This window comes from Felis catus, chromosome E1 (assembly GCF_018350175.1).
Source record: "Felis catus isolate Fca126 chromosome E1, F.catus_Fca126_mat1.0, whole genome shotgun sequence".
Lineage (NCBI taxonomy): Eukaryota > Metazoa > Chordata > Mammalia > Carnivora > Felidae > Felis > Felis catus.
In genome coordinates this window covers 34,991,034-35,010,275 of record NC_058381.1, presented here as the reverse complement: position 1 = coordinate 35,010,275, position 19,242 = coordinate 34,991,034, and the positions used below count along the sequence as shown (strand labels likewise).

The window sequence follows — 19,242 nt, the reverse complement described above, 5'->3', positions numbered from 1 at the left end:
TGACCTCAGAGGCTCCCACCCAATGCCGTGAGTTCGCGAAGGGTTCTCCAAAGGCGACGTGGGATGGTGCCCAGAAAGGACAGTGCTTCAGCCCCAGTGCTGAAGACAGGACCCAAGGGTCTTTCTTGGCCCCGAACTAGAGGAAGGGTTGCAGGAGGAACCCCGGTCTGCTCACCGCAGAAGCATCTGGATCAGCAGGGCCAGAAGAGACCTTAGATGGCATTTTGTCCACGTTGCTCAAGAAACTGAGTCCCAGGGACCTCAAGGGCCTTGTTAAGGTCACACGGCATACAGAAGTTACTGCCCGGGGCAGGGAGGGGGTTGGAGGTGACTCAGTCAATCCCTGCCCTTGGGGACCTCTCAGACTGGCAGGGAAGACAGGTACTTCACAACTAAATATAACCCAAGGCACTCTATGACAAGATGTGAAAGCTTTATAAAGTCTTGGGCTCTGGGATGGGGCTGGGGTGGAGGGTGACTGGGTCAGGGGAGGGGAGGGGGGCAGACAAAGGGCTGAGAGGGCTTGCCCAGTGGAGGGGGAGCAGACCCTCTATCCCTCTGCCTGGGAAGGGGGAGCCTTGTCCACCCTGCTCTGTCCAGCGCAGCTCAGATCTCTGTTCTGATAGCTCAGGGCATAGACTTCCTTCTGGTCACTTCCTGCCTGCCCAGAAGGACAGGCGGTGGCTGGCTGCCCCTGTGTTATCTTGCCACCCCCTACCCCACGCCTGCAGCTAGGCACCCAAGGAGGAAAACACCACTTAAGAACAAGCACCAGGAAAGGGATCACCAGGGTGAACCCGGGCAGACCCCGCAGAGAGGGGCCAAGACCACAGGGTTGGGGAGGTGAAGGCAGGGGAGAGGTGGCGCGGGGGCGGGTGGAGGGATTCCTTCTCAGCCCCAAGAAGGAGTGGAGAAGTGGCTTCTGTGATCCTGCTGGGGGAGTGAGCGATAGAAGGCCGGAGGGAACCTAACATGGCCAAACTGGGCAAGCAGGAGAAGGCCACTGAGCCCAAACGGGTTTTACAGTTGGGGAACGTGAAGACGCAGCCTCGGGAGTGTGGGCGTGTGGGGGCTCCTTCTGGGGCTTCACCTGCCCATCTCCCACCTTGCCCAGGCTGGAGCGGAGGAAATCAACACCTATTGGGTGCCCACCAAGTGCGCCAGGCAAGGCGCTTGATGCTTTACCTGCTGATGCCATCTAACCCTCAGAGTAACCCTCCCAGCTAGGATTATCCCTGTTTCTCGGAAGCAAAAGTGGAGGCAGCAGGCACCAGATCCGGGAGCCACAGAACCTCAGCAAGGCAGCCATTTAAGAGGGCCATGGGAAGCCACCATCTGGATGACGCTAGGACCCCTCCCCACCCCCTCTCCTTGGGTACACCGCACCCGGGAGCACCACCGGTTTCTGCCGGTTCCCAGGTAACCTGTGGGCAGAGAGGTCAACTTCCTGATTGGCTGAGTACTAAGCATTCCCATTTCACGGATAAGAAGACTGAGACCCACAGTTGAACGCGACCTCATCGAGGATGTATTCACGGAGGGAGTCTTGCTAAGTCACTTTCCACGTCTCCATGACTCCTGGGCCGGGGGACTTGTGCCCGGTGGAAGCAGGGGTGCGCCCCTTGGAAACAGACCCCTGCGGCAGCCCTCTCAGCCGCAGTACCTGGAGGGGCATCTCTCCAGCCCACTGGCCACTTGAAGGAGTTGTCGCTGTGTCAGTGGCCCGCCATCCCTGTCTCAAAGTTCCTCCAGAATTCGCAGTCTCAGGGAGGCTCTGTCGCAGTTCTCGGCCACTAGAGATTCGACCCGAAGGGCTGAGGATAGGGTCGGGAGGGGGCGGAGCGCGGGGAGGGGCAGAGGCGGCTCCGGGGCGCTGCGGAGGTCCCACTTGGGCAGGCTACCCGCCTTCGCCTCCTGGCCGCGGAGCCTCGACCCCATGGACACCCTGTGCGGCTCCAAGTTCTGGGTAAGGAGGTGTCCGGGACCGAGGGCGCGCATCCGCGAGCTCCTGAGAGGGCCCTGGGGAGGGGGCGTCGCCGGGAGGGGGTCTGGCCGTGCCATCCCCACCCCCCGCCGGATCCCTGCCCGGGACGCACGGGGACCTGCCCAGCTGTCCCGGGACGCACGGAAGAGCCCGTGAAAGCGAGGCACGAATCAGAAGGTGCCCCCACGCGAACTAGGGCTCAGTTGCCCAACTCTACGCCTGCCCCGACTCCTTCCAGCGGCCGCGGGGGCATCCAGAACACCTGTTCAACCAGGTGCTTTACGGAAGCTGGCTTTGCTCTTCTTGGAAAGGGCTCCTGCCACCTTCTTTTCTCTGGTGTTGAGAGCCACTAGGAAGTAGGGAGTCCCTCTCCAACCCTCTCCTTTTGCAGACGGGGGGGGGGGGGGGAAGGGAGGCTGGGAGAGAGGGAGGGACTTGCTCAAAGTCCCCCGGTTACAAGAAAACAGAGCTGGGTTAGAAAAGCAAGCCTTTTGACTCATATGCCAAATCCTTTTCTAAAACATCAGGTGCTTTTCGGGCTGCTGATTCTAGTTCCCTAGCATAGTTCAGGTTTAAGTGTAGACAGCCCAGGAGCTTTTTTTTTTTTACAGCTTTCAAGACCTACCCACACCAGCTCCTTTGGTCTTCACCGCAGCTCTGGGGGCAGGTGGTGGTGTTGCTCCGTTTTACAGACAGTCTCAGGTTCGAGGGTCTTGTCCATGGTTACGCAGGCATGCCCAGTGTAGGCTGGCCTCGAATCCAAGGCCCCTGATTTTCGATCTCTAAATCTCTTCCCCACGTCAGGTGTTTGTACCTATATGCCTGATGTGTGCATGCCCAGTGCGTGTTATCCGCGGATGTGTTCTTGTGTGGGTGCGTGGGCATGTGTTGTACATACAGTGTGTATATGGTGAAGAACTCTGTTCTTGGGCTGTGTTTGGCATGCGCTGAGGGGTGGTGCATGGATTTTTGAAACTAGGGACCTATACAATGGAGTACCTATAAAAGCGTATCTTTGGAGATCTCTTTCTCCCTCTGGATCACTAAAGGGTCATCAATCAAAGGTGGTGCAACTTTCTTGCCCACCCGCATAGGGACCCACATCCATCGTCCAGCTTGGACTACTCATTTGTCCCCCAGTCCCTTTGGTTGATGAGCGTACTTTGTTTGACTCAGCTGGCATGGCCATGGCAGGATCACGGTGGCTGAGATGGCCGGGCAGGGGACTTGCACAAATCAAAGGGGCAGACGTACCCATGCCTCAAGTGCAAGGGCTCCCCGTGCCCGGGCAGACTGTTAATGGCAGACAGAAGGTTAGGACTGGACAGAGTCAGACTGAGGACGTGGAGGTGAGGAACTCACGACTCCCTTCTTCCTCGAAGCTTAGAGATCCTTTGACTTGCACCTTTCTGTGACATTGTAGAATCCCAGACGTTGCACAGACAGACCTCGGGGGGTTGAAGCAGCTAGCCCAGCACCTTATCACAGAGCTTGGGAAACTGAGGGCCAGGGAGGCAATGGACTTGTCAAGGTCACACAACAGTAAGTTGCAGAGCGCTGGACTGGGAAGCAGGGCCCCTGAGACATGGGTCCAGCCTTGCCACCGCCTGACTGTGCATCCTTGGGCTTCTAGGCTCCTTGTCCCTGGCCTTCTTGCTGCTCGTGAACTCAGTGTACTTCCTCTGAGGCCTCAGGGCCCACAGGAGTCAGCTTATCTGTATTAGGTCCAAGGGATGAATCCCTTGTGGCAGTCTCTGCTTGGGTCCCTCAGAGGACAGGGAACTCACTCCTTTTCCTCATTCCAGTCTAAATGGCTACCGTCTTCCACATCACCTCCTCGCTCCTGAAGTTGTCCCAGGCTGGACCCAGCGTGGTTGGTGACGGGGCGGGGTGGGGAGAAAGCAGGGGGCCTTCCGGCTCCTCCTCTGAGCTGAGACAAGGGAGGACCCGAGGCAGGAGGCTGGAGCTATATCCCCAGGGCCAGTTCAGTTACCCCAGAGGCCCGGGAGTTGTGGGTGACCTTCAAGGTGCATCTCATGTGTATTGCGCGTTATTCGGGTATGCTGCCCAGAAGCTTTTATCTCAGGGGCCTGCGGGTGACCCACCCTGTGGGAAGTAGTTCAGGGCAGCATGGGAAGGGCCCGAGCCAGGACTGAAAAGGTGGGGGTTGGCCCCCCCCCCCATGGTTCAGGCCTGTCCGCCCACTTAATCTCTGTGCCTTCTCACTAGCTTACCCGCACAGCCTCCCTTACTCATCTGTGACATAGAATAACTCATCTCCTAACCACCTCACAAGACTGTTGTGATCACATGAGCAGGGAATGGGAAACCATTCCAAGAGCCACAAAACTTTCTGTGGGTGACAGGGTCCTGATAGTTCTGGAAAAGAAAGGGAAGTGAGAAATGAGGTTCGAAGAGGGAGGCAGGTCTGGGAAGACCTATGAGAGAGGGGCTGAAGGGGCCACTGGGCCAGGGGCCCCTATGTCAGCTCTTTGCTGGGGGTTTTGTGGCTTAAATCTGTCTGCCTCAGCCCCAGACAAGCCAGAGGGCATCCATGAGCCCCTGGACTTGTGCACACACACCCGGGCGCTCGCACACAGAATGCACGGAGTGCATCACTAGCACCTCCGAGGGTTCCTTGGGAATTGTTGTGGACATAAATTTCCAAATGAGCGAACCATGACCAAAGTGCCCAGCACTAATGAGGCCAAAGATGCTTCTAGAATAAAGAGGTGGTAGTGTTCCTTTGCTGCCCCATTGCCTACCACCTGGAGGATTGTTTTCTGTTATGAACAACGGAGTCAGGGGAGCCCTCAAGTGTGAACAAAGTACACGGTGCCCCAGGAGATCTTGACCGGTTGGCAGAATTAGTCTCTATCTGGTGCCCCCAGGAAGCTCTTGGGAGGCTGATGTTGGCTCAGATAGCAGAAGGTCCTGACCATGAGTACTGTCCAAAGATGGCACCGATTGCCTGAGAAGTAGTGAGCTCCCCATCACTGAGGGTTAGTGACCACTTGGTATGGATGCTGAAGAGAGGATTCAAGTCAAGGAAGGAGTCCTACTCTGAAATTCTGTGACCAACTAGGAAGAAGGAAGATGTGGCCAGTGGAAGATTCACGGGTTCCTCCTCTGACACGTCCAGACCTCTCTTTTCCTGGCTCTCTCTCCCCTTTGGACATGGAGCTTACCTAGCAGTGGCTCTTGGTAGAGACCCATGGGTCTGCCACTGGTCAGGCACCAGCACCTTTGTGTTCCCTTGGTTGTCTGCCCACCCTCGGCAGAGGCAAAGCCCTCATCCTTCGGAGGCTTGGCTCCCTGTGTCTTCTCCCATCCAGCTAGTTCCATTCAGTCACTCACTAGCTGTGTGACTTTTGGCAAACCGCTCACCCTCTCTGGGCTCCAGCTGAGCTTAGGTGGACTCCGGGGGGGGGGGGCCCTTCAGGTACAGTTTCCCCACACCGATTCCGGGAGGCTAATTCTCAGGCTCAGGGCCATGGCCATGATTAGAGCCCTCTAAACATTAGGGATCCCTCAGAGGGGGGGGCACTCAGGTATGCCACTCCTGGGTGGCCAGGCCTCTCCCCTCCCCACCTGGAGCTGTTTCTGTTTCCCATGGTAGGTGCAGGAGGTCGTAATGGGGGTGGTACCCTTGGGTCAGATCTCTCCTTCTTACTGGGTATTCAGGTTTCTAGTCTAGCGGCTCCCAGAACCGCAGCCAGAAGGTGATTCGAGAGGGGGCTGCGTTGGCCGAAAGGAAATTTTTAACAGTTCAGGTGATCTCGACGCCTGTGGGAGGTCATGCTGGAGTCCTAGAGGAAGTGCAGTAGAACAGGGACGGGGACTCTGGAGCTAGACTGCCCCGGGGTCCCAGTCCTGGTGCTAACCCATGGGATCTGGGGCGTTCACTGCCCAGCCAGCCATGGGTCTCAGCTATTGTGAACGTGAGATGATAATCCTAGAGCACAGAGGTGCTCAAACAACCAGAGTCCTTGGTGGTTGGCAGGCCCCCCTTCAGCATCAGGGCCAGCGGGCCCGTGAGCCACAGGCTGGCCCAGCACAGAGGGCTTTGTCCCCACCCCCAGGCCCTTGCAAAGGCTGCTGTTGCAGCCACAGTAGGGCAGTGAGCTTGAATGGGGATCGGGGATCAGGGATCAGAGCAGGCCCTTGCCCTTCCGGCACCTCCATTTCTGCTGAGATAAATGAACTTGTCAGTTGATCGCTTCTCCTCCCTTCTCCCTCCTGCACAGGATTAAGGAAGTAATTACTCTTCTCACTGAGCAGAGGCTGTCCACAAGCCTGGGGCCCCGGCGGCGGGGGGGGGGGGGGGGGGGATGGGGCTGGATGGTGGGGGGGGGGTGGGAAGGGTAGGGGGGGTTGGGAGGGTGCTGGGAAGTCCCTGACAGAGCTGTGACCCAGCCAGGGCCATCCTCCCACCCACCTGGCTCCTGCTTGAGTCTCTAGGGATTTCAGCCCTAGGAGGGGCCCTCCTCCGTGCGGTCCATTGGGCGCCAGACCTTATCAGCCCCGTGCAGCTGTCGAATCGCATTATTAAGGAAGCTGTTGTCGCCTGTGGAAACTGTATGGGGGGGGAGGGGGGGCGCTGTGGGCCGGGTTGCCAGTCCAGCCCAACCCAGCTCTTCTCTTTTGAATGCTCGTGGTTTCAGAGGGGATCATTCACCCTGCCCAGCAGGACTGTAGGGAGCGTCATGGGGTCCAGGAATGACCTGCACCAACCCTGTCCTTTGCGCTCTGTTTGGATCAGAGACCCCCCCTTGGGTGCCAAGGGCTGTGGTCTTGCTGTCAGAGAGAGAGCATATTGTACCCCTGGGCACTCAGCTGCAGAAACCGGGCTTCAGAGGGCCCCCTTCATTCCTTTCCCCATTCATTCATTCTTTTGTTCACCAAATGCATTATGAGTGTCCTCTCCTGTGCCGACCACTGTTCTGGGGCCCTGTGGTGAACACCCTGGTCCTCATGGAGCTGGGGAAAATGGGACGGGCCAAGGGAGGTGGGGGTGGGCAGGAGTTCGGTTCTGGACGCATTGTGGATGATCTGTCCCCTCGATGTCCCAGCAAGGGCTCTGGGGCGAATCATCTAGGGGCACGGGCATGGGCGGGTGCCCACCGCCCCTGCAGAAGGCTCTGCCAAGGTGGCCAAGGTAAAGGAGCCTAGGCTGGATCTCCCCGTCGGTCCAAGCAGCCATCTGAGGCTTCACGCCCCAAGGTCTCTTGATTGTTGCCACAGTGCAGCCTGTGTGCGAAACCAAAACAAAGTCCCAGCAGCCTCTTGGTCTGGCACCTGTCTCCCTGAGTGCTGTCCTGCGAGACGCGGGGTGACCTGGTGTTCCTTCTCTCCCTGTGGGGAGCTGCCTGAGATGCAGGCATCCCCACCCCACCCCCCACCCCCAGCCCGGTACTCACGTTGCAGACCGAGCTTCGGAAGGTGAAGGAACTCGTCCCCGCTTCCGTGGCTCGGGAGTGGCAACTCGTGCTGGGCCTTCTGCATCAGGCTTTGTGGCCCCTCCCCACCTGCCTTAAAAAGCCATGCCCCCGACTTGCACGTTCAGACAGTGATTCCCCATCGTGGCTTCGAACTCGGGCTCCATCCCTGCTACATACACACTCCCTTGTCATCAGCACCCACACCGTATCCGGGCCGCTCCTGTGTACCCAGCCCCGTGCAGGGGGCTGGAGGGGCGGGGGCCGGGCGTCTGCCCTCCAGGGCGCACGTTGCCACAGGAGATGGGATATGTGTGCAGGTGCGGGTGGCGGGGGTCAGGAGAAACCCAGGCTTGCTGTGACAAGGCCTGGGTGCCTGTCCCAGCTCTCTGCGGCCAGGTCCTCTGACCTGTTGCCCGACTGGGTGGAGCCTGCTTTCTCTTTCGTGAGCTGGACCTTCTCTACTTCTGGAAGTTGTTCTGAAATGACGGCCAGGTAATGACCATGTAAGTGCTGTAACAAAATGCCACAGAGGGGGCCTTTATCACTCTCAGGTGACAGTCACGCACTTGGCTGCCAAAACCACCCAGGACAAAGCGAAAGAAAGCCCTGGCAGAGGCTGGGGTGTCCCAGGAAGGCTTCCTGCAGGAGGTGAGGCTCAGGCTGGGCCCAGTGAGGTCTGGAGACCTGAAGGTCTGAGTTATGGATGGCCTTGGGCAGGCCAGCCGGAACATGAGGAAGTGGGTGGGTTTAATGGGCTTGCTAAGTTTCAAATAGGGTGGGGCTGCCACTGCCAATAGAATGGATACATACATGGGTCCGTTCATGCGATGCGCCACCACCCAGAAGGTCCCTTCGTACAAGGGCCACCACTTAGAAATGAGGAGGGAGAATCCCTACTCACACTCAACCCCGAGGATGACCCCCACAAACACAGAGTTGTGTGAAAGAAGCCAGACGTGAGGGGCGCCTGGGTGGCGCAGTCGGTTAAGCGTCCGACTTCAGCCAGGTCACGATCTCGCGGTCCGTGAGTTCGAGCCCCGCGTCAGGCTCTGTGCTGACAGCTCGGAGCCTGGAACCTGTTTCCGATTCTGTGTCTCCTTCTCTCTCTGCCCCTCCCCGTTCATGCTCTGTCTCTCTCTGTCCCAAAAATAAATAAACGTTGAAAAAAAAAATTAAAAAAAAAAAAAAAAGAAGCCAGACGTGAAAGACACATACTTGTATAATTTTCTTTAGGGGAAGACACCAGATGGGCAAAAAGGTAATCCACATGGTTAGAAGTCAGGATAGCGTTCCTCTGCGGTGAGTAGTGGCTGGGAGGGGGCACAAGGAGGGGGTGTCTAGGTCCCAGCAATGTCTCGTTGCTCCCAGCAATGATTCGGGTGCTGGTTACACAAGTATGTTCAGTGTGTGAGAATTCACTGAAGGGTACGCTTAAAATGTGTGCGCTTTTCTGTAAGTTTATAATAGCCAGCGTTCTGGAAGTTGAACAGGAAGCGTTTTGTTTATTTATTTTTATATGTATTTATTTTTGAGAGAGAGAGAGAGAGAGAACGAGTGGGAAAGGGGCAGAGACAGAGGGAGACACAGAATCCGAAGCAGGCTCCAGGCTCTGAGCTGCCAGCACAGAGCCCGACGCGGGGCTCAAACCCACGAGCCGTGAGATCATGACCTGAGCCGAAGTCGGACACTTAGCTGACCGAGCCACCCAGGCGCCCCATAAGAAGTGTTTTAAAAAGGGCAAAGGGCTGGATTCATTGTGTCTGCTTGCCCTCCCCCTGGGGTGCCTTGACTAGGCCTAGGGGTGTACCCAGCTCTGACGCGGCACCGAGCCCTGGGCCAGCATGCCAGGTGCTCAGCAGGAGTCCTTAGTCCTTGTGGGTCCTGAGCTCACTTTGCTTGAGAGACTACTGAATGCAGCGCCCTAGACTACAAGCTGTACGTGGTATACACTTTGCCCACCGGGGCGTGAATCTAATACCCCAAAGCAGCATGCCCCTGGACCTCATGCTCCCCAAAGGCAGGGACACGTCTGCCACGGGTGCGCCCAGCCCAGGGCGCGACTCAGAGCATACCCTCAACACAGCATCATCAAGCAAGAAAACGGATGCTCTAGAAAGGCGGATCCCTCATGAGGTGCTGACTTCAGAGGCGGGGGGGTATTCACGGTGGGAGACGTGGCTCCCAAGCCAGGCCCACCAGATGGAGGGTGGAAGAGACAGAAAGCAGGTTGAGCAAAAGCGTAGCGGTGGGACCCTCAGAGCACATTTAGAACGAAGTGAGCTGGCAGCAGGGGAAAGGGGCAGCGGGGAAGAGAGGGCTGCAGGGTGCGTGGGCGCCCCATGAGCAGCAGGAGGCAATGTAGGTTCATGGCCCTGAAGCAAGGGGGCGCAAAGCTGCATTTCCGGAAGAGCTCTGGGGCAGGGGCATCAGAGGGCAGAGGGCTGACCCAGATGGAAGTAAAGAGTAGAAGGTGAGGAAAGGGAGGCAGGGTGTGCAGACCACTCCGTATTTTAAGATGGGAGAACGCAACTGGGGCGCCTGGGTGGCTCCACTGGTTAAGCGTCATGATCTTGCAGTTCGTGAGTTCGAGCCCCGTGTCGGGCTCTGGGTTGACAGCTCGGAGCCTGGAGCCTGCTTTGGATTCTGGGTCTCCCTCTCTCTCTGCCCCTCCCCCCGCTCGCACTGTGTCTCTCTCTCTCTCTTTCTCAAAAATAAACATTTAAAAAAATTTTTTTAAAAAGATGGGAGAACTCAAGCATGTGGATAGTTCAGTAGTTCCCAGGATCAGATGATTCAGGACCAGCTGGAAATTTCGAATGCCGTAGTAATATGCTTGGACTTTGTCTTCTAGGCTTTAGGGCACCGCTGAAGGTTTAAGGGGAAAGTATAAAATTATTATTTTATTCATTCATTTATTCAACAAATATTTCATTTAAGTTATGTAACCACATTCCCCGCCACCCCCGCTATGTGCTTGGCATTGTTCTAAGTACTTAAAACACATCAATAAATGAAATAAAAATGGCACCCCAGCAGGAAAAGATGAGAGAAAACACAATAAGCCAGTGACTTATACAGCATGTTAGAAGGTGACGGGTGCTATAAAGAAAAGGAAGATGGGGCGCCTGGGTGGCTCAGGCGGTTAAGCGACTGACTTTGGCTCAGGTCATGATCTCGCAGTTCATGGGTTCGAACCCCGCATTGGGCTCTGTGCTGACGGCTCAGAGTGAGGATCCTGCTTTGGATTCTGTGTCTTCCTCTCTCTCTCTGCCCCTTCCCCGCTTGCGCTCAAAAATAAACATTAAAAAAAAAAAAACAAAAAAAGAGCAGAAAAGGCAAGGAGAAGGTAAGGAGAGTCACTGGTGTGTAGAAGGAGGTGGATGGGCCCCCGGGACACTGCCATGCCAAGAGAGGGAACCGGCCAGGAGACTTAGAAGGAAAGACCAGGGAGGAAGGGAGAGGTCTGTCTGGGCAGGGATCTGGGCACCTAGGGGATGGAAGGGAAAAGATCAGAACCTTATGGAAATTACTCAGGGGGGAAGTGAGGGCCTGGACTAGGATGACAGCTGAGGAGCCAGAGGGGAGGCGGTTGGGGAGATGTTATCCCCAACATCACCTTCAAAGAAACCAAGGCCCAGAGAGGCAAAGGTTAAGCATGTTGCTCAACATCACACAGCTTGAAAAACATAGAGCCCCCTGTAGTGGACCCTGACAGAGTCAAGTAAGTGTAAACTCTGAATATTTATATGACAAAAGCCATTCTATACTGGAAGGGTGAGGACACTCAAATGGGAAGGATAAGACAGGTGCAGCCTCATTATCAAATAATAATAAATCGAACAATAAAGGTAAGAACAAATTGCTTTAACATGTAGAAGTAGATAGAAGTTAGCATATTTGAACGTATCTGCCCCTAGAAAATGGAACTAGGGAGGCACTTGTGTGGCTCAGTCCATTAAGCATCCAACTTGCGCTCAGGTCATGATCTCGAAGTTCATGAGTTCAAGCCCCGCCGTTGGGCTCTGTGTTGACAGCTCTTTAAAAAAAAAGTTATGTGAAAGTATAACTTGGACAAAAATAAAAATGATCATGATTTAAATGGGCAGTTGGGAAGTAAGGAGTTTTATATCCTCTGGTGTTAGCAGTTGTCTCTAGATGGATGAGATTGTGGATGGGTTTTTTGGTTTGGGGTTTTTTGGTTTTTTTGTTACCTGCTTATATTTTCTGAGCTTTCTGGAAAGAACATCCAATGCTTTGTGGAGGTTGGAAGATCAGTTCATTTGTGACCTTGGAAGAAACAACCTCACTAAAATACGTGTTTGAATGTATTCCCCCACCTCTTTCCAAAAAGCTTGGTGGGTGGAGTTGTATTCAAAGACTGGACCCGGTCTTGTCGTGACTCAGTGGCTCCCCACCAATACCAGACTTCTAGTGCTAGGACCGGGGCAGTCCCAAATGGGGATGGTTGGTCACCCAGGCTTTGTAACGTACAAAGCTCTCTCTTCATTCCCTTGCTCCTTTGAGCCTACCCAGTCAGTGAGGTAGGTGGGGTGATGGATCACTTTCCTGAATGCAAAGGAGAAGCAAATTAATCTCAGAGAAGCTCCCAGTCCCTTCCCTGGGAGCGGCATGGAGAGGAAGTGGGCTCTTCAACCATGCGCATGTATCGCGTTGATAAAATAAAACACATGGAACGCCTGGGTGACTCAGTGGCTCAGGTCATGATCTCGCGGTTCGTGAGTTCGAGCCCCGCCTCGGGCTCTGTGCTGACAGCTCAGGGCCTGGAGCCTGCTTCGGATTCTGTGTCTCCCTCGTTCTCTGCCCCTCCCCCGCTCATGCTCTGTCTCTCAAAAATGAATAAAAAATAAAACACTGATTTTTTTTTTAAGAGTGGAAATCTAGAATGGTGGAAAGCAGGGCAGTGGTTGCCTGCGAGGGATGGGCTGCAGAGGGGCCCAAGGAAGGTTGTGGAATGATGGAAATACCCTGTATCTTTCCCGCAGCAGTGGTTTTGCTGGTGTGTATGACTTCCAAGCCCACTGGGTTGTGCACTTTACACGGGCACACTTTATCGTGCTTTAACGATACCTCAATTCGAGACAGAGGGAAATGAGAAAAGAGGGGCGACCATGGCCTCCTGGGAGAGCGCACACTCCTCCCGGGGCTTGCTCGCTTGCACGCCCACCTCGTGTGGTCTCACGTGCCTTCTGACGCCCGGAGCAGGTGGAGTCCCTCTCTGGCCCAACCACCTTCCTCGAGGGGGAGCCCCGTTCTGCGGCAGGCTGCCACAGCACCGAATTGCTCCCTCTGCCCCCAGGACGCCAATCTGTCCGTGTACAGCGACGACCCGGACCTCACTCCCTGTTTCCAGAACTCCCTGCTGGCCTGGGTCCCCTGCATCTACCTGGGGGCCGCCCTGCCCTGCTACCTCTTCCATCTGCGGCACCATCACCGAGGCTCCGTTATCCTCTCCCACCTCTCCAGGCTCAAGACGGTCAGGGGGTCAGGGATCTCTCGAGGGTGGGGCTGGGACCCGGAAGGTTCTCCTCATCACGATTCTCCCTCCTCCCATCCCCCACCCTCGGTGGCTGAACGCTTTCCCAGCTACACCTGCCCCGCAGCTCAGACCACGACAGCCTGCCAGCTGAGTCTGCGGTCAAACGAGATAGTTCCTGCTTGCGAAAGTTCAAGAAAGTTCTCTGGCAACACTCTCCCCGCCCCCGGGGCACTTCTGGCCAGTGCACCACCTAGCCTCCGGGGCCAGACCCTGGGTAGGATAAAAGGACATCCTCCAGGGACGCCTGGGTGGCTTAGCCCGTCAAGCGCCAGACTTCGGCTCAGGTCATGAACTCACAGTCCGTGGGTTCGAGCCCCGCATCGGGCTCTATGCTGACAGCTCAGAGCCTGGAGCCTGCTTCAGGTTCCGTGTCTCCCTTTCTCACTCTCTGCCCCTCCCCTGCTTGTGTGTGCTCTCTGCCTCTGTCTCTGTCTCCCTCTCAAAAATAAAAAATAAACATTAAAAAAAAAGATTAAAAAAAAAGGACATCCTCCGGTGGGAACCGTCCCTACTTTTGAAGGTGGGGGTTTCCACCCTGTGCCCTGTTTGTAGGCCTTGGGCGTCCTGCTGTGGTGCACCTCCTGGGCTGACCTCTTCTACGCCTTCCATGGCCTGGTCCACGGCTGGGCCCCCGCCCCCATCTTCTTTGTCACCCCGTTGCTGATGGGGGTCACCGTGGTCAGTGCGGGGCCCTGGAAGTTGATGGAGGAGGGTCTCCAGTGAGTTGTGGGACCGTGATAGGGGAGCCATGGGCTCCTTGGAGAGGGCCGGACACCTTAGCAGTGGGAAGAGGAAGGAGTGACCCCCAAAACATCTGGCCATGTGGGGTGGGGAGGACAGAGAAGGTCCAGATATCTCTGCACTCCGGCCCAGTCTTCCTTGCCCTCTCGGCACAGCGGCTGGCCACTCTGCTAATCCAGCATGAGCAGCTGCAGGGGGTACAGTCCCCAGGAGTCCTCATCATCTTCTGGTTCCTGTGCGTGGTGTGTGCCATTGTCCCCTTCCGCTCCAAGATCCTGTCAGCCGTGGCAAAGGTAAGGGGCAAAAGGGGAACATGCCAGGTGCAGCCCTATCTATCTAGGGGATGGCCTCGGGGCTCAAGGTCACCGCTGGGTCCCAAGCTGCCCCTCCCCTGCTCCCAGGACCTCCCCTGCTGTTCAGTCCTTTCTACGTTGTCCCCTACTTGCTGTATCTGTGCTGGGAAGCAGACCGGGGAGCCGGGGGAGAGGGCTGGTGTCACACAAGGGAATGAGGCGGGACACGGCCATTGTGGGGCGTTCACCGGATACAGGGGGCCGTTCTGCCGCCACCACGGGCACCGCCACGTGCAGGGTCTGCCAGGGGTCTGCCAGCGTCCGCGTATTGGACACGTGTGCGGACGCGCACGAGTAGTCTGTCCTACCAGGAAGTCCTGTTGTCCTGCTCTCCCCTTTCCTTCCCATCCCCCTCACTTCTCTGGTCTTCGTCTTGACCTTCCCTTAGGTGGTGGGGTGCAAGATTCCTCCGTTTCCAGGGTGGGGGGCAGTCGAACGTGGTAGTAAAAGTGCAGGCTCGGAACATTCTAGTCGCCCTCTCTGTGATCCTGGGCCAGTTGCTTCGCGATCGTTTCCTCCATTGCAAACTGGATATCCCGAGATTTCCTACCCTGTGGGGAGGGTCAGACAAGGTGACTTCGGTGGGGTGCTTGGCGAGCCCTCACCGAACAGCAGCCGCCTCGTGACCTCGCCCCATCTCTCGGAAACTTCTGGGTCCTGCATCCCACCCCGAGGGAGCCTGGTACCCCAAAGGACCCCGTGGGGGGGCAGGACTGCAGGTCCAGTGTTGCCTGTGTCTGACGTCCCTCCCCACTCTCCCCTGCAGGGCAAGACCTCAGACCCCTTCCGCTTCGCCACCTTCTACATCTACTTCGCCCTGGTCCTGCTCCAGGGAGCAGCCGCCATTTTTCTCCCCAAAGAATGTCGACCCTGTGAGTCTGCCGTGGAGGCCGGGTGGCCGTGGGGTTTCCACAGCCCACTCCTCAGCCCAGCCCTTACCAGCAGCTCCCGTCCCTTCCTGTTCCTTCCATCCCCATGTCGTCCTTCCCTCCAGGAAGGAACGAGGGCCCCTGCTCCCTCTGCTCCGCTTCAGGAGGGTGGTGGGCACGCCAGAGTCTTCCTCTCCTGCCCTCTCATCTTCTAGAACCCCTCCCCAGAGGTCAGCGCTGGCTTCTTCTCCCGCCTGTCTTTCTGGTGGTTCACGAAGTGAGTCAGCTCTCCCTCCGTGCTGGGCCAGAGGGAGGAGGAGAGGGGAGGTGGGGAGGAAGGGGAGCAGGCCGGAGTTGAGCTGGCTTGTTTCCCTGCCCCAAACCCTGACCCCAGAGGGCATTCGGGGCAGGCGAGGGTGAGGCAACCTGTCCATTTGGACCATTTGGACTGGGGGCTGAGTGTAGAGGCCCGGCTGGCCCAGCTCCCATCCCGGCCCTGCATCTGGGCCTGTTCACAGGAACAGGCCCCGGGGGGCTAGAGGGAAACTGTAATTACTTCCGAGCTCTTCCATCTGGGATAAGCTTACAGCTTGTCATTTCCTTGGCGGCCCCTCAGTGTGGCTTGAGCAGGATAATTGTGTCTGTGACCTGGGTGACAGCTCATTAACCACACCACACCGAGGAGACACCTGGGTCTGGGACTCCATCCACCCGCACTTGTCCTCTCCCCGGGGCCACAGTCGGTGTGAATTTCATCACCAAGGCGCGAGGGTCAACATGGCATCTGGGGAAGAGGCGGAGACGGGGCGGGTAGGGATAGGAACTTGGGATGGGAGGCAGTGACCTCCAGGCTGTTCACTGGGGCAATAAAGGAGACCCTGCCCGGTGGCCACAGCCCTTCAGGGAGACTCTGGGGGCTCTGGAGACCCCGGTCCCTAGCTCTAGGCTGCTGAGCTCTGACCCTGCGTGGGCTTGCTGCCCGCCGCAGGATGGCCATCCTTGGCTACCGGCGCCCCCTGGAGGAGCAGGACCTCTGGTCCCTGACCGAGGAGGACTGCTCGCAGGTGGTGTGGACAGGCTGACAGAGGCTTGGAAGAAGCAGCAGAAGCAGGCAGCGCGGTGAGGCCCTCCCTGGGTTCCCACATCCCGAGTCTCCTGCGGGGGAGGCGGGTAGCCCTGAGGCCGATCGCAGGGGTGGGGGTGGGGAGAAGAGCAGGTGCCGTTGGTCCTCAGGGGGGACGCCCGGGCCTGAGTGGGGCCAGCTCTCCCCAGCTCTTCTAATTCCAGGGAATAGCTGACACTCGTGTAGCACTTAGTCTGTCGCAACGTGGCCCTAAACACGTAGATTCACTCAATCTCTAACAGCCCTGCCGTGTGGGTTCTATTTCTGTGTTACAAGTGGACGCTGAGGAGCGAGGGCTTAACAGGGCCCGCAAAGTCCCCGAGCTGGTGGTGGCGGGGCTGGAACCCACCGGTGTCCGGACCCACTGCTCTCACCACTGTGCTATCGTGCCCGTCCTGAAAGGTGTTTTCCAGGGACTTTCCTCAGAAGGGGAAGGGTCAGGGGAAGAAGGTTGAGGCCAGCCCCTCTTCTCAATCCCGCCTCCTCCTGTCTGGAGGAAGGGACCGAAGAAGATGATCTTTGGACTGAAGGGCCTTCCCACTGGCAGCTTCCCATCAAAGACCCAGGGACCTGTCTGGCCAACGGCCCAACCAAGAGAGCTAGAGCTCCGAGTCCTCCTTCCCTACCCATTTCTGACCCCAGGACTGAACCCCCTTCCCTCCCACCCATAATTGGGGACCCAGGACCTCCGTGCTTTTTCAGCCCAGAGCCCCTGATTGGCAGCTGGCTGGTGGAGGAGCCAGGGACTTGGACTTAGTCTGTGGTGTCTCGGCTTCCTTAGTTCGGGGCCTCGGAGAAGACATACGGGCCCCCAGTCTGCATGCTGTACCCCCTCTCTTCCCCTCCATGCTACCTTTACCCCCTCCCTGCCCAGCTCTTCAGTGACCAGGTCACTCGCCATCTCTGCCCTTGTCTCCCTTCCCTGTCGGCATCCTCCCTGGAGCCGTGCTGTGGAGGCAGGGAGAGGGCTGGAAATTGCTTGAGTTGTAGTCCTTGGGGGTAGTGGTTAAGGCCCGTGAGATAGCCTCATACACCTGCAGACAGAGTCACTTGGGGAGTTCTCACCCGGAAGGTCATGTTGTCTATCCCTCTGCCAGTCCTAAGAGCCAAGAAAGCAGGTCCCCGCACCCCCTGCTCCTCGTCAGGCCCCACTGGTGCTTGTCTCGTGGGGCACCTGTGACCCTTCCCACCCACTGCTCCTTCCTCCCTGGACCAGACACAGGGCCGCGGTGGCATCTGGGAAGAGTGTGTCCGGTGAGGATGTGGTGCTGCTCGGGGGCCGGCCCAGGCCCCGGGAGCCATCCTTCCCGCGGGCCGTGCTGGCCACCTGTGGTTCCGGCATCTTCACGAGCATCTGCTTCAAGTTGACCCAGGACCTGCTCTCCTTCGTCAATCCGCAGCTGCTCAGGTCTGACCACACTCACTCTTGCTGCTACCCTCCTGGGTAAGGGGCGCCGGCTGGCGTCCCTGAGGTCTGAGCGCAGAGGGACACCATGGGAAAGATCCCAGACCGGGACCGAAGGGGCTCTCCCCACTTGCTGTGTGGCCTTTGGCAAATGACAATACCCCTGTGCCAGAGTTTCCCCAATTCACATCCAGCTCATCTTCATCGGGCACATGCTGTATGCCAGGCACCCTGGCGGGCGGATGAACAAACATCCTCTCTTCAAATCCCACCCCCACCCCCAACAATCCTACAGAGAGGTGCCCCTAATCCCATCTTACGAGAGAGAGGAAGTGGAAAAAACTAAACGCAAAACGAACGAGGAAGCGGGAACTCAGAGAGGTGAAATTGCCCGAGGGCACACACAGCTGGAAAAGATGGATTGGAGTCCAGGGCTCTGAACTCCAGCCAGGGGGTCCTTGCCAGTTGATAGGCTCTGTCGTCTGTCCCATGAGTGGCCTGGACCAGGGAAAGCTCTCAAATCGGGGGGTAAGAAGGAGGGCTACCTCGCCGCTGAGCCCCCCAACACCTTGTCCCTCCACGTGTGCATCTGTGTATTCTCATTCAAAAAACAGCTGTTGAGCCCCCAGTGTACCAGAATGATGCTAGATACTAGGCATGCAGAGATCTAGAAGACACGGTGGAAGACCAGTGTGGGAATCCATCAGAGCACTGTGCAGACAGAGGTAGACTCGGGTGTCTGGAAATCCCTAGGAGGGACAAGGAGGCCAGGCTGGGAAGGAGCAACAGCAGGTGCGCTTGCTTCCGGGAGAGGTCAGCAGGGTGGGAAGGACAGTCAGGTGTTGGTCGACTAGGTGAGGAAGGAGGAGAAAGTTCAGCGCATGCAGAGTCACAAAGGCCTCAGCCGACATGACTCGAGAACTCCGGGTATTTCTGGAGGAAAGGGTGACCCGAGGGAGGGAGAGAGAGGGAGACCTAAGGAAATCCTTGGAAGATTTGAAGCCAAATTGAGGGGCATCTGGTTTGCATTTCAGAAGGACCCCTCTGTCAGGGGATGTAGGGCCGGGTGGCGGGATGGAGGTGGGCCAACCTGGAGAGTCCAGGCCAGGAATGAGATACGATTCAGGAGCTGCTGGGGAATTGCCAGGGAGAGGGAGGGGTCGTGGGCCACCTGGCTGTCGTATCTTTCTCTGAGATGATGAATGCAGCAGGAGGAGGGGGCTGGGCACCAGGCAAGGTGGTGAGTTGAGTCTTGGCTACGTTGGAGTCAAGGTGCTGGGGGACATTGTCCCAGGGGGACATTCCCAGCTAGCCGGAGACCACAGTTTCAGAGCCATCAGGTAGAGGCCCAGGGTCCGGTATCTGTGGCTGGGCTCTCCCAGAGAACTCATGTCGGTGGCCCCAGACAGAGCCCTAGGGAACTGTGACAGGTAAGGGGTGAGCAGAAGCCTGGCTTGGAAGGGCGTGCAGCAGGTTGGCCGGTGAAATAGAGCCCGAGGGGGACAACGTGGGGTTTGTTAGTGCCGAGAATAGAGGCTGAGACGGAGGGGAAGGACCTAGAGCAGTGGGTCTGCCTTGGAGAGCAGGGGCCAGGGAGGTCTAGAAAGTTCCCATAAGGAAAACACATTCATTTCCTATGGCTGCTGGGACAAATTGCCACAAACTAGGTGGGGAGGGGCCTTAAAACGACAGGAACTTACCGTCTCACAGTTCTGGAGGCCAGAAGTCTGAAATCAAGATGTTGGCAGGGTTGGCCCCTTCTAGAGGTT

At 57.2% G+C, this 19,242-nt stretch overlaps 1 protein-coding gene across 1 annotated transcript in view; it reads left to right on the top strand.

Moving 5' to 3' along the window:
• Positions 1 to 1,841: 1,841 nt before the first annotated feature.
• ABCC3 (ATP binding cassette subfamily C member 3) overlaps positions 1,842 to 19,242 on the top strand; it is a 44,106-nt gene continuing 26,705 nt past the window's right edge. Inside the window, 10 exon segments of the mRNA XM_045044363.1 lie at positions 1,842 to 1,966; positions 12,743 to 12,919; positions 13,535 to 13,660; positions 13,879 to 14,016; positions 14,843 to 14,898; positions 14,900 to 14,948; positions 15,161 to 15,222; positions 15,934 to 16,010; positions 16,013 to 16,064; positions 17,285 to 17,476. Of these exon segments, the coding sequence (XP_044900298.1) occupies positions 1,937 to 1,966; positions 12,743 to 12,919; positions 13,535 to 13,660; positions 13,879 to 14,016; positions 14,843 to 14,898; positions 14,900 to 14,948; positions 15,161 to 15,222; positions 15,934 to 16,010; positions 16,013 to 16,064; positions 17,285 to 17,476 (959 nt within the window). The 5' untranslated portion in view covers positions 1,842 to 1,936.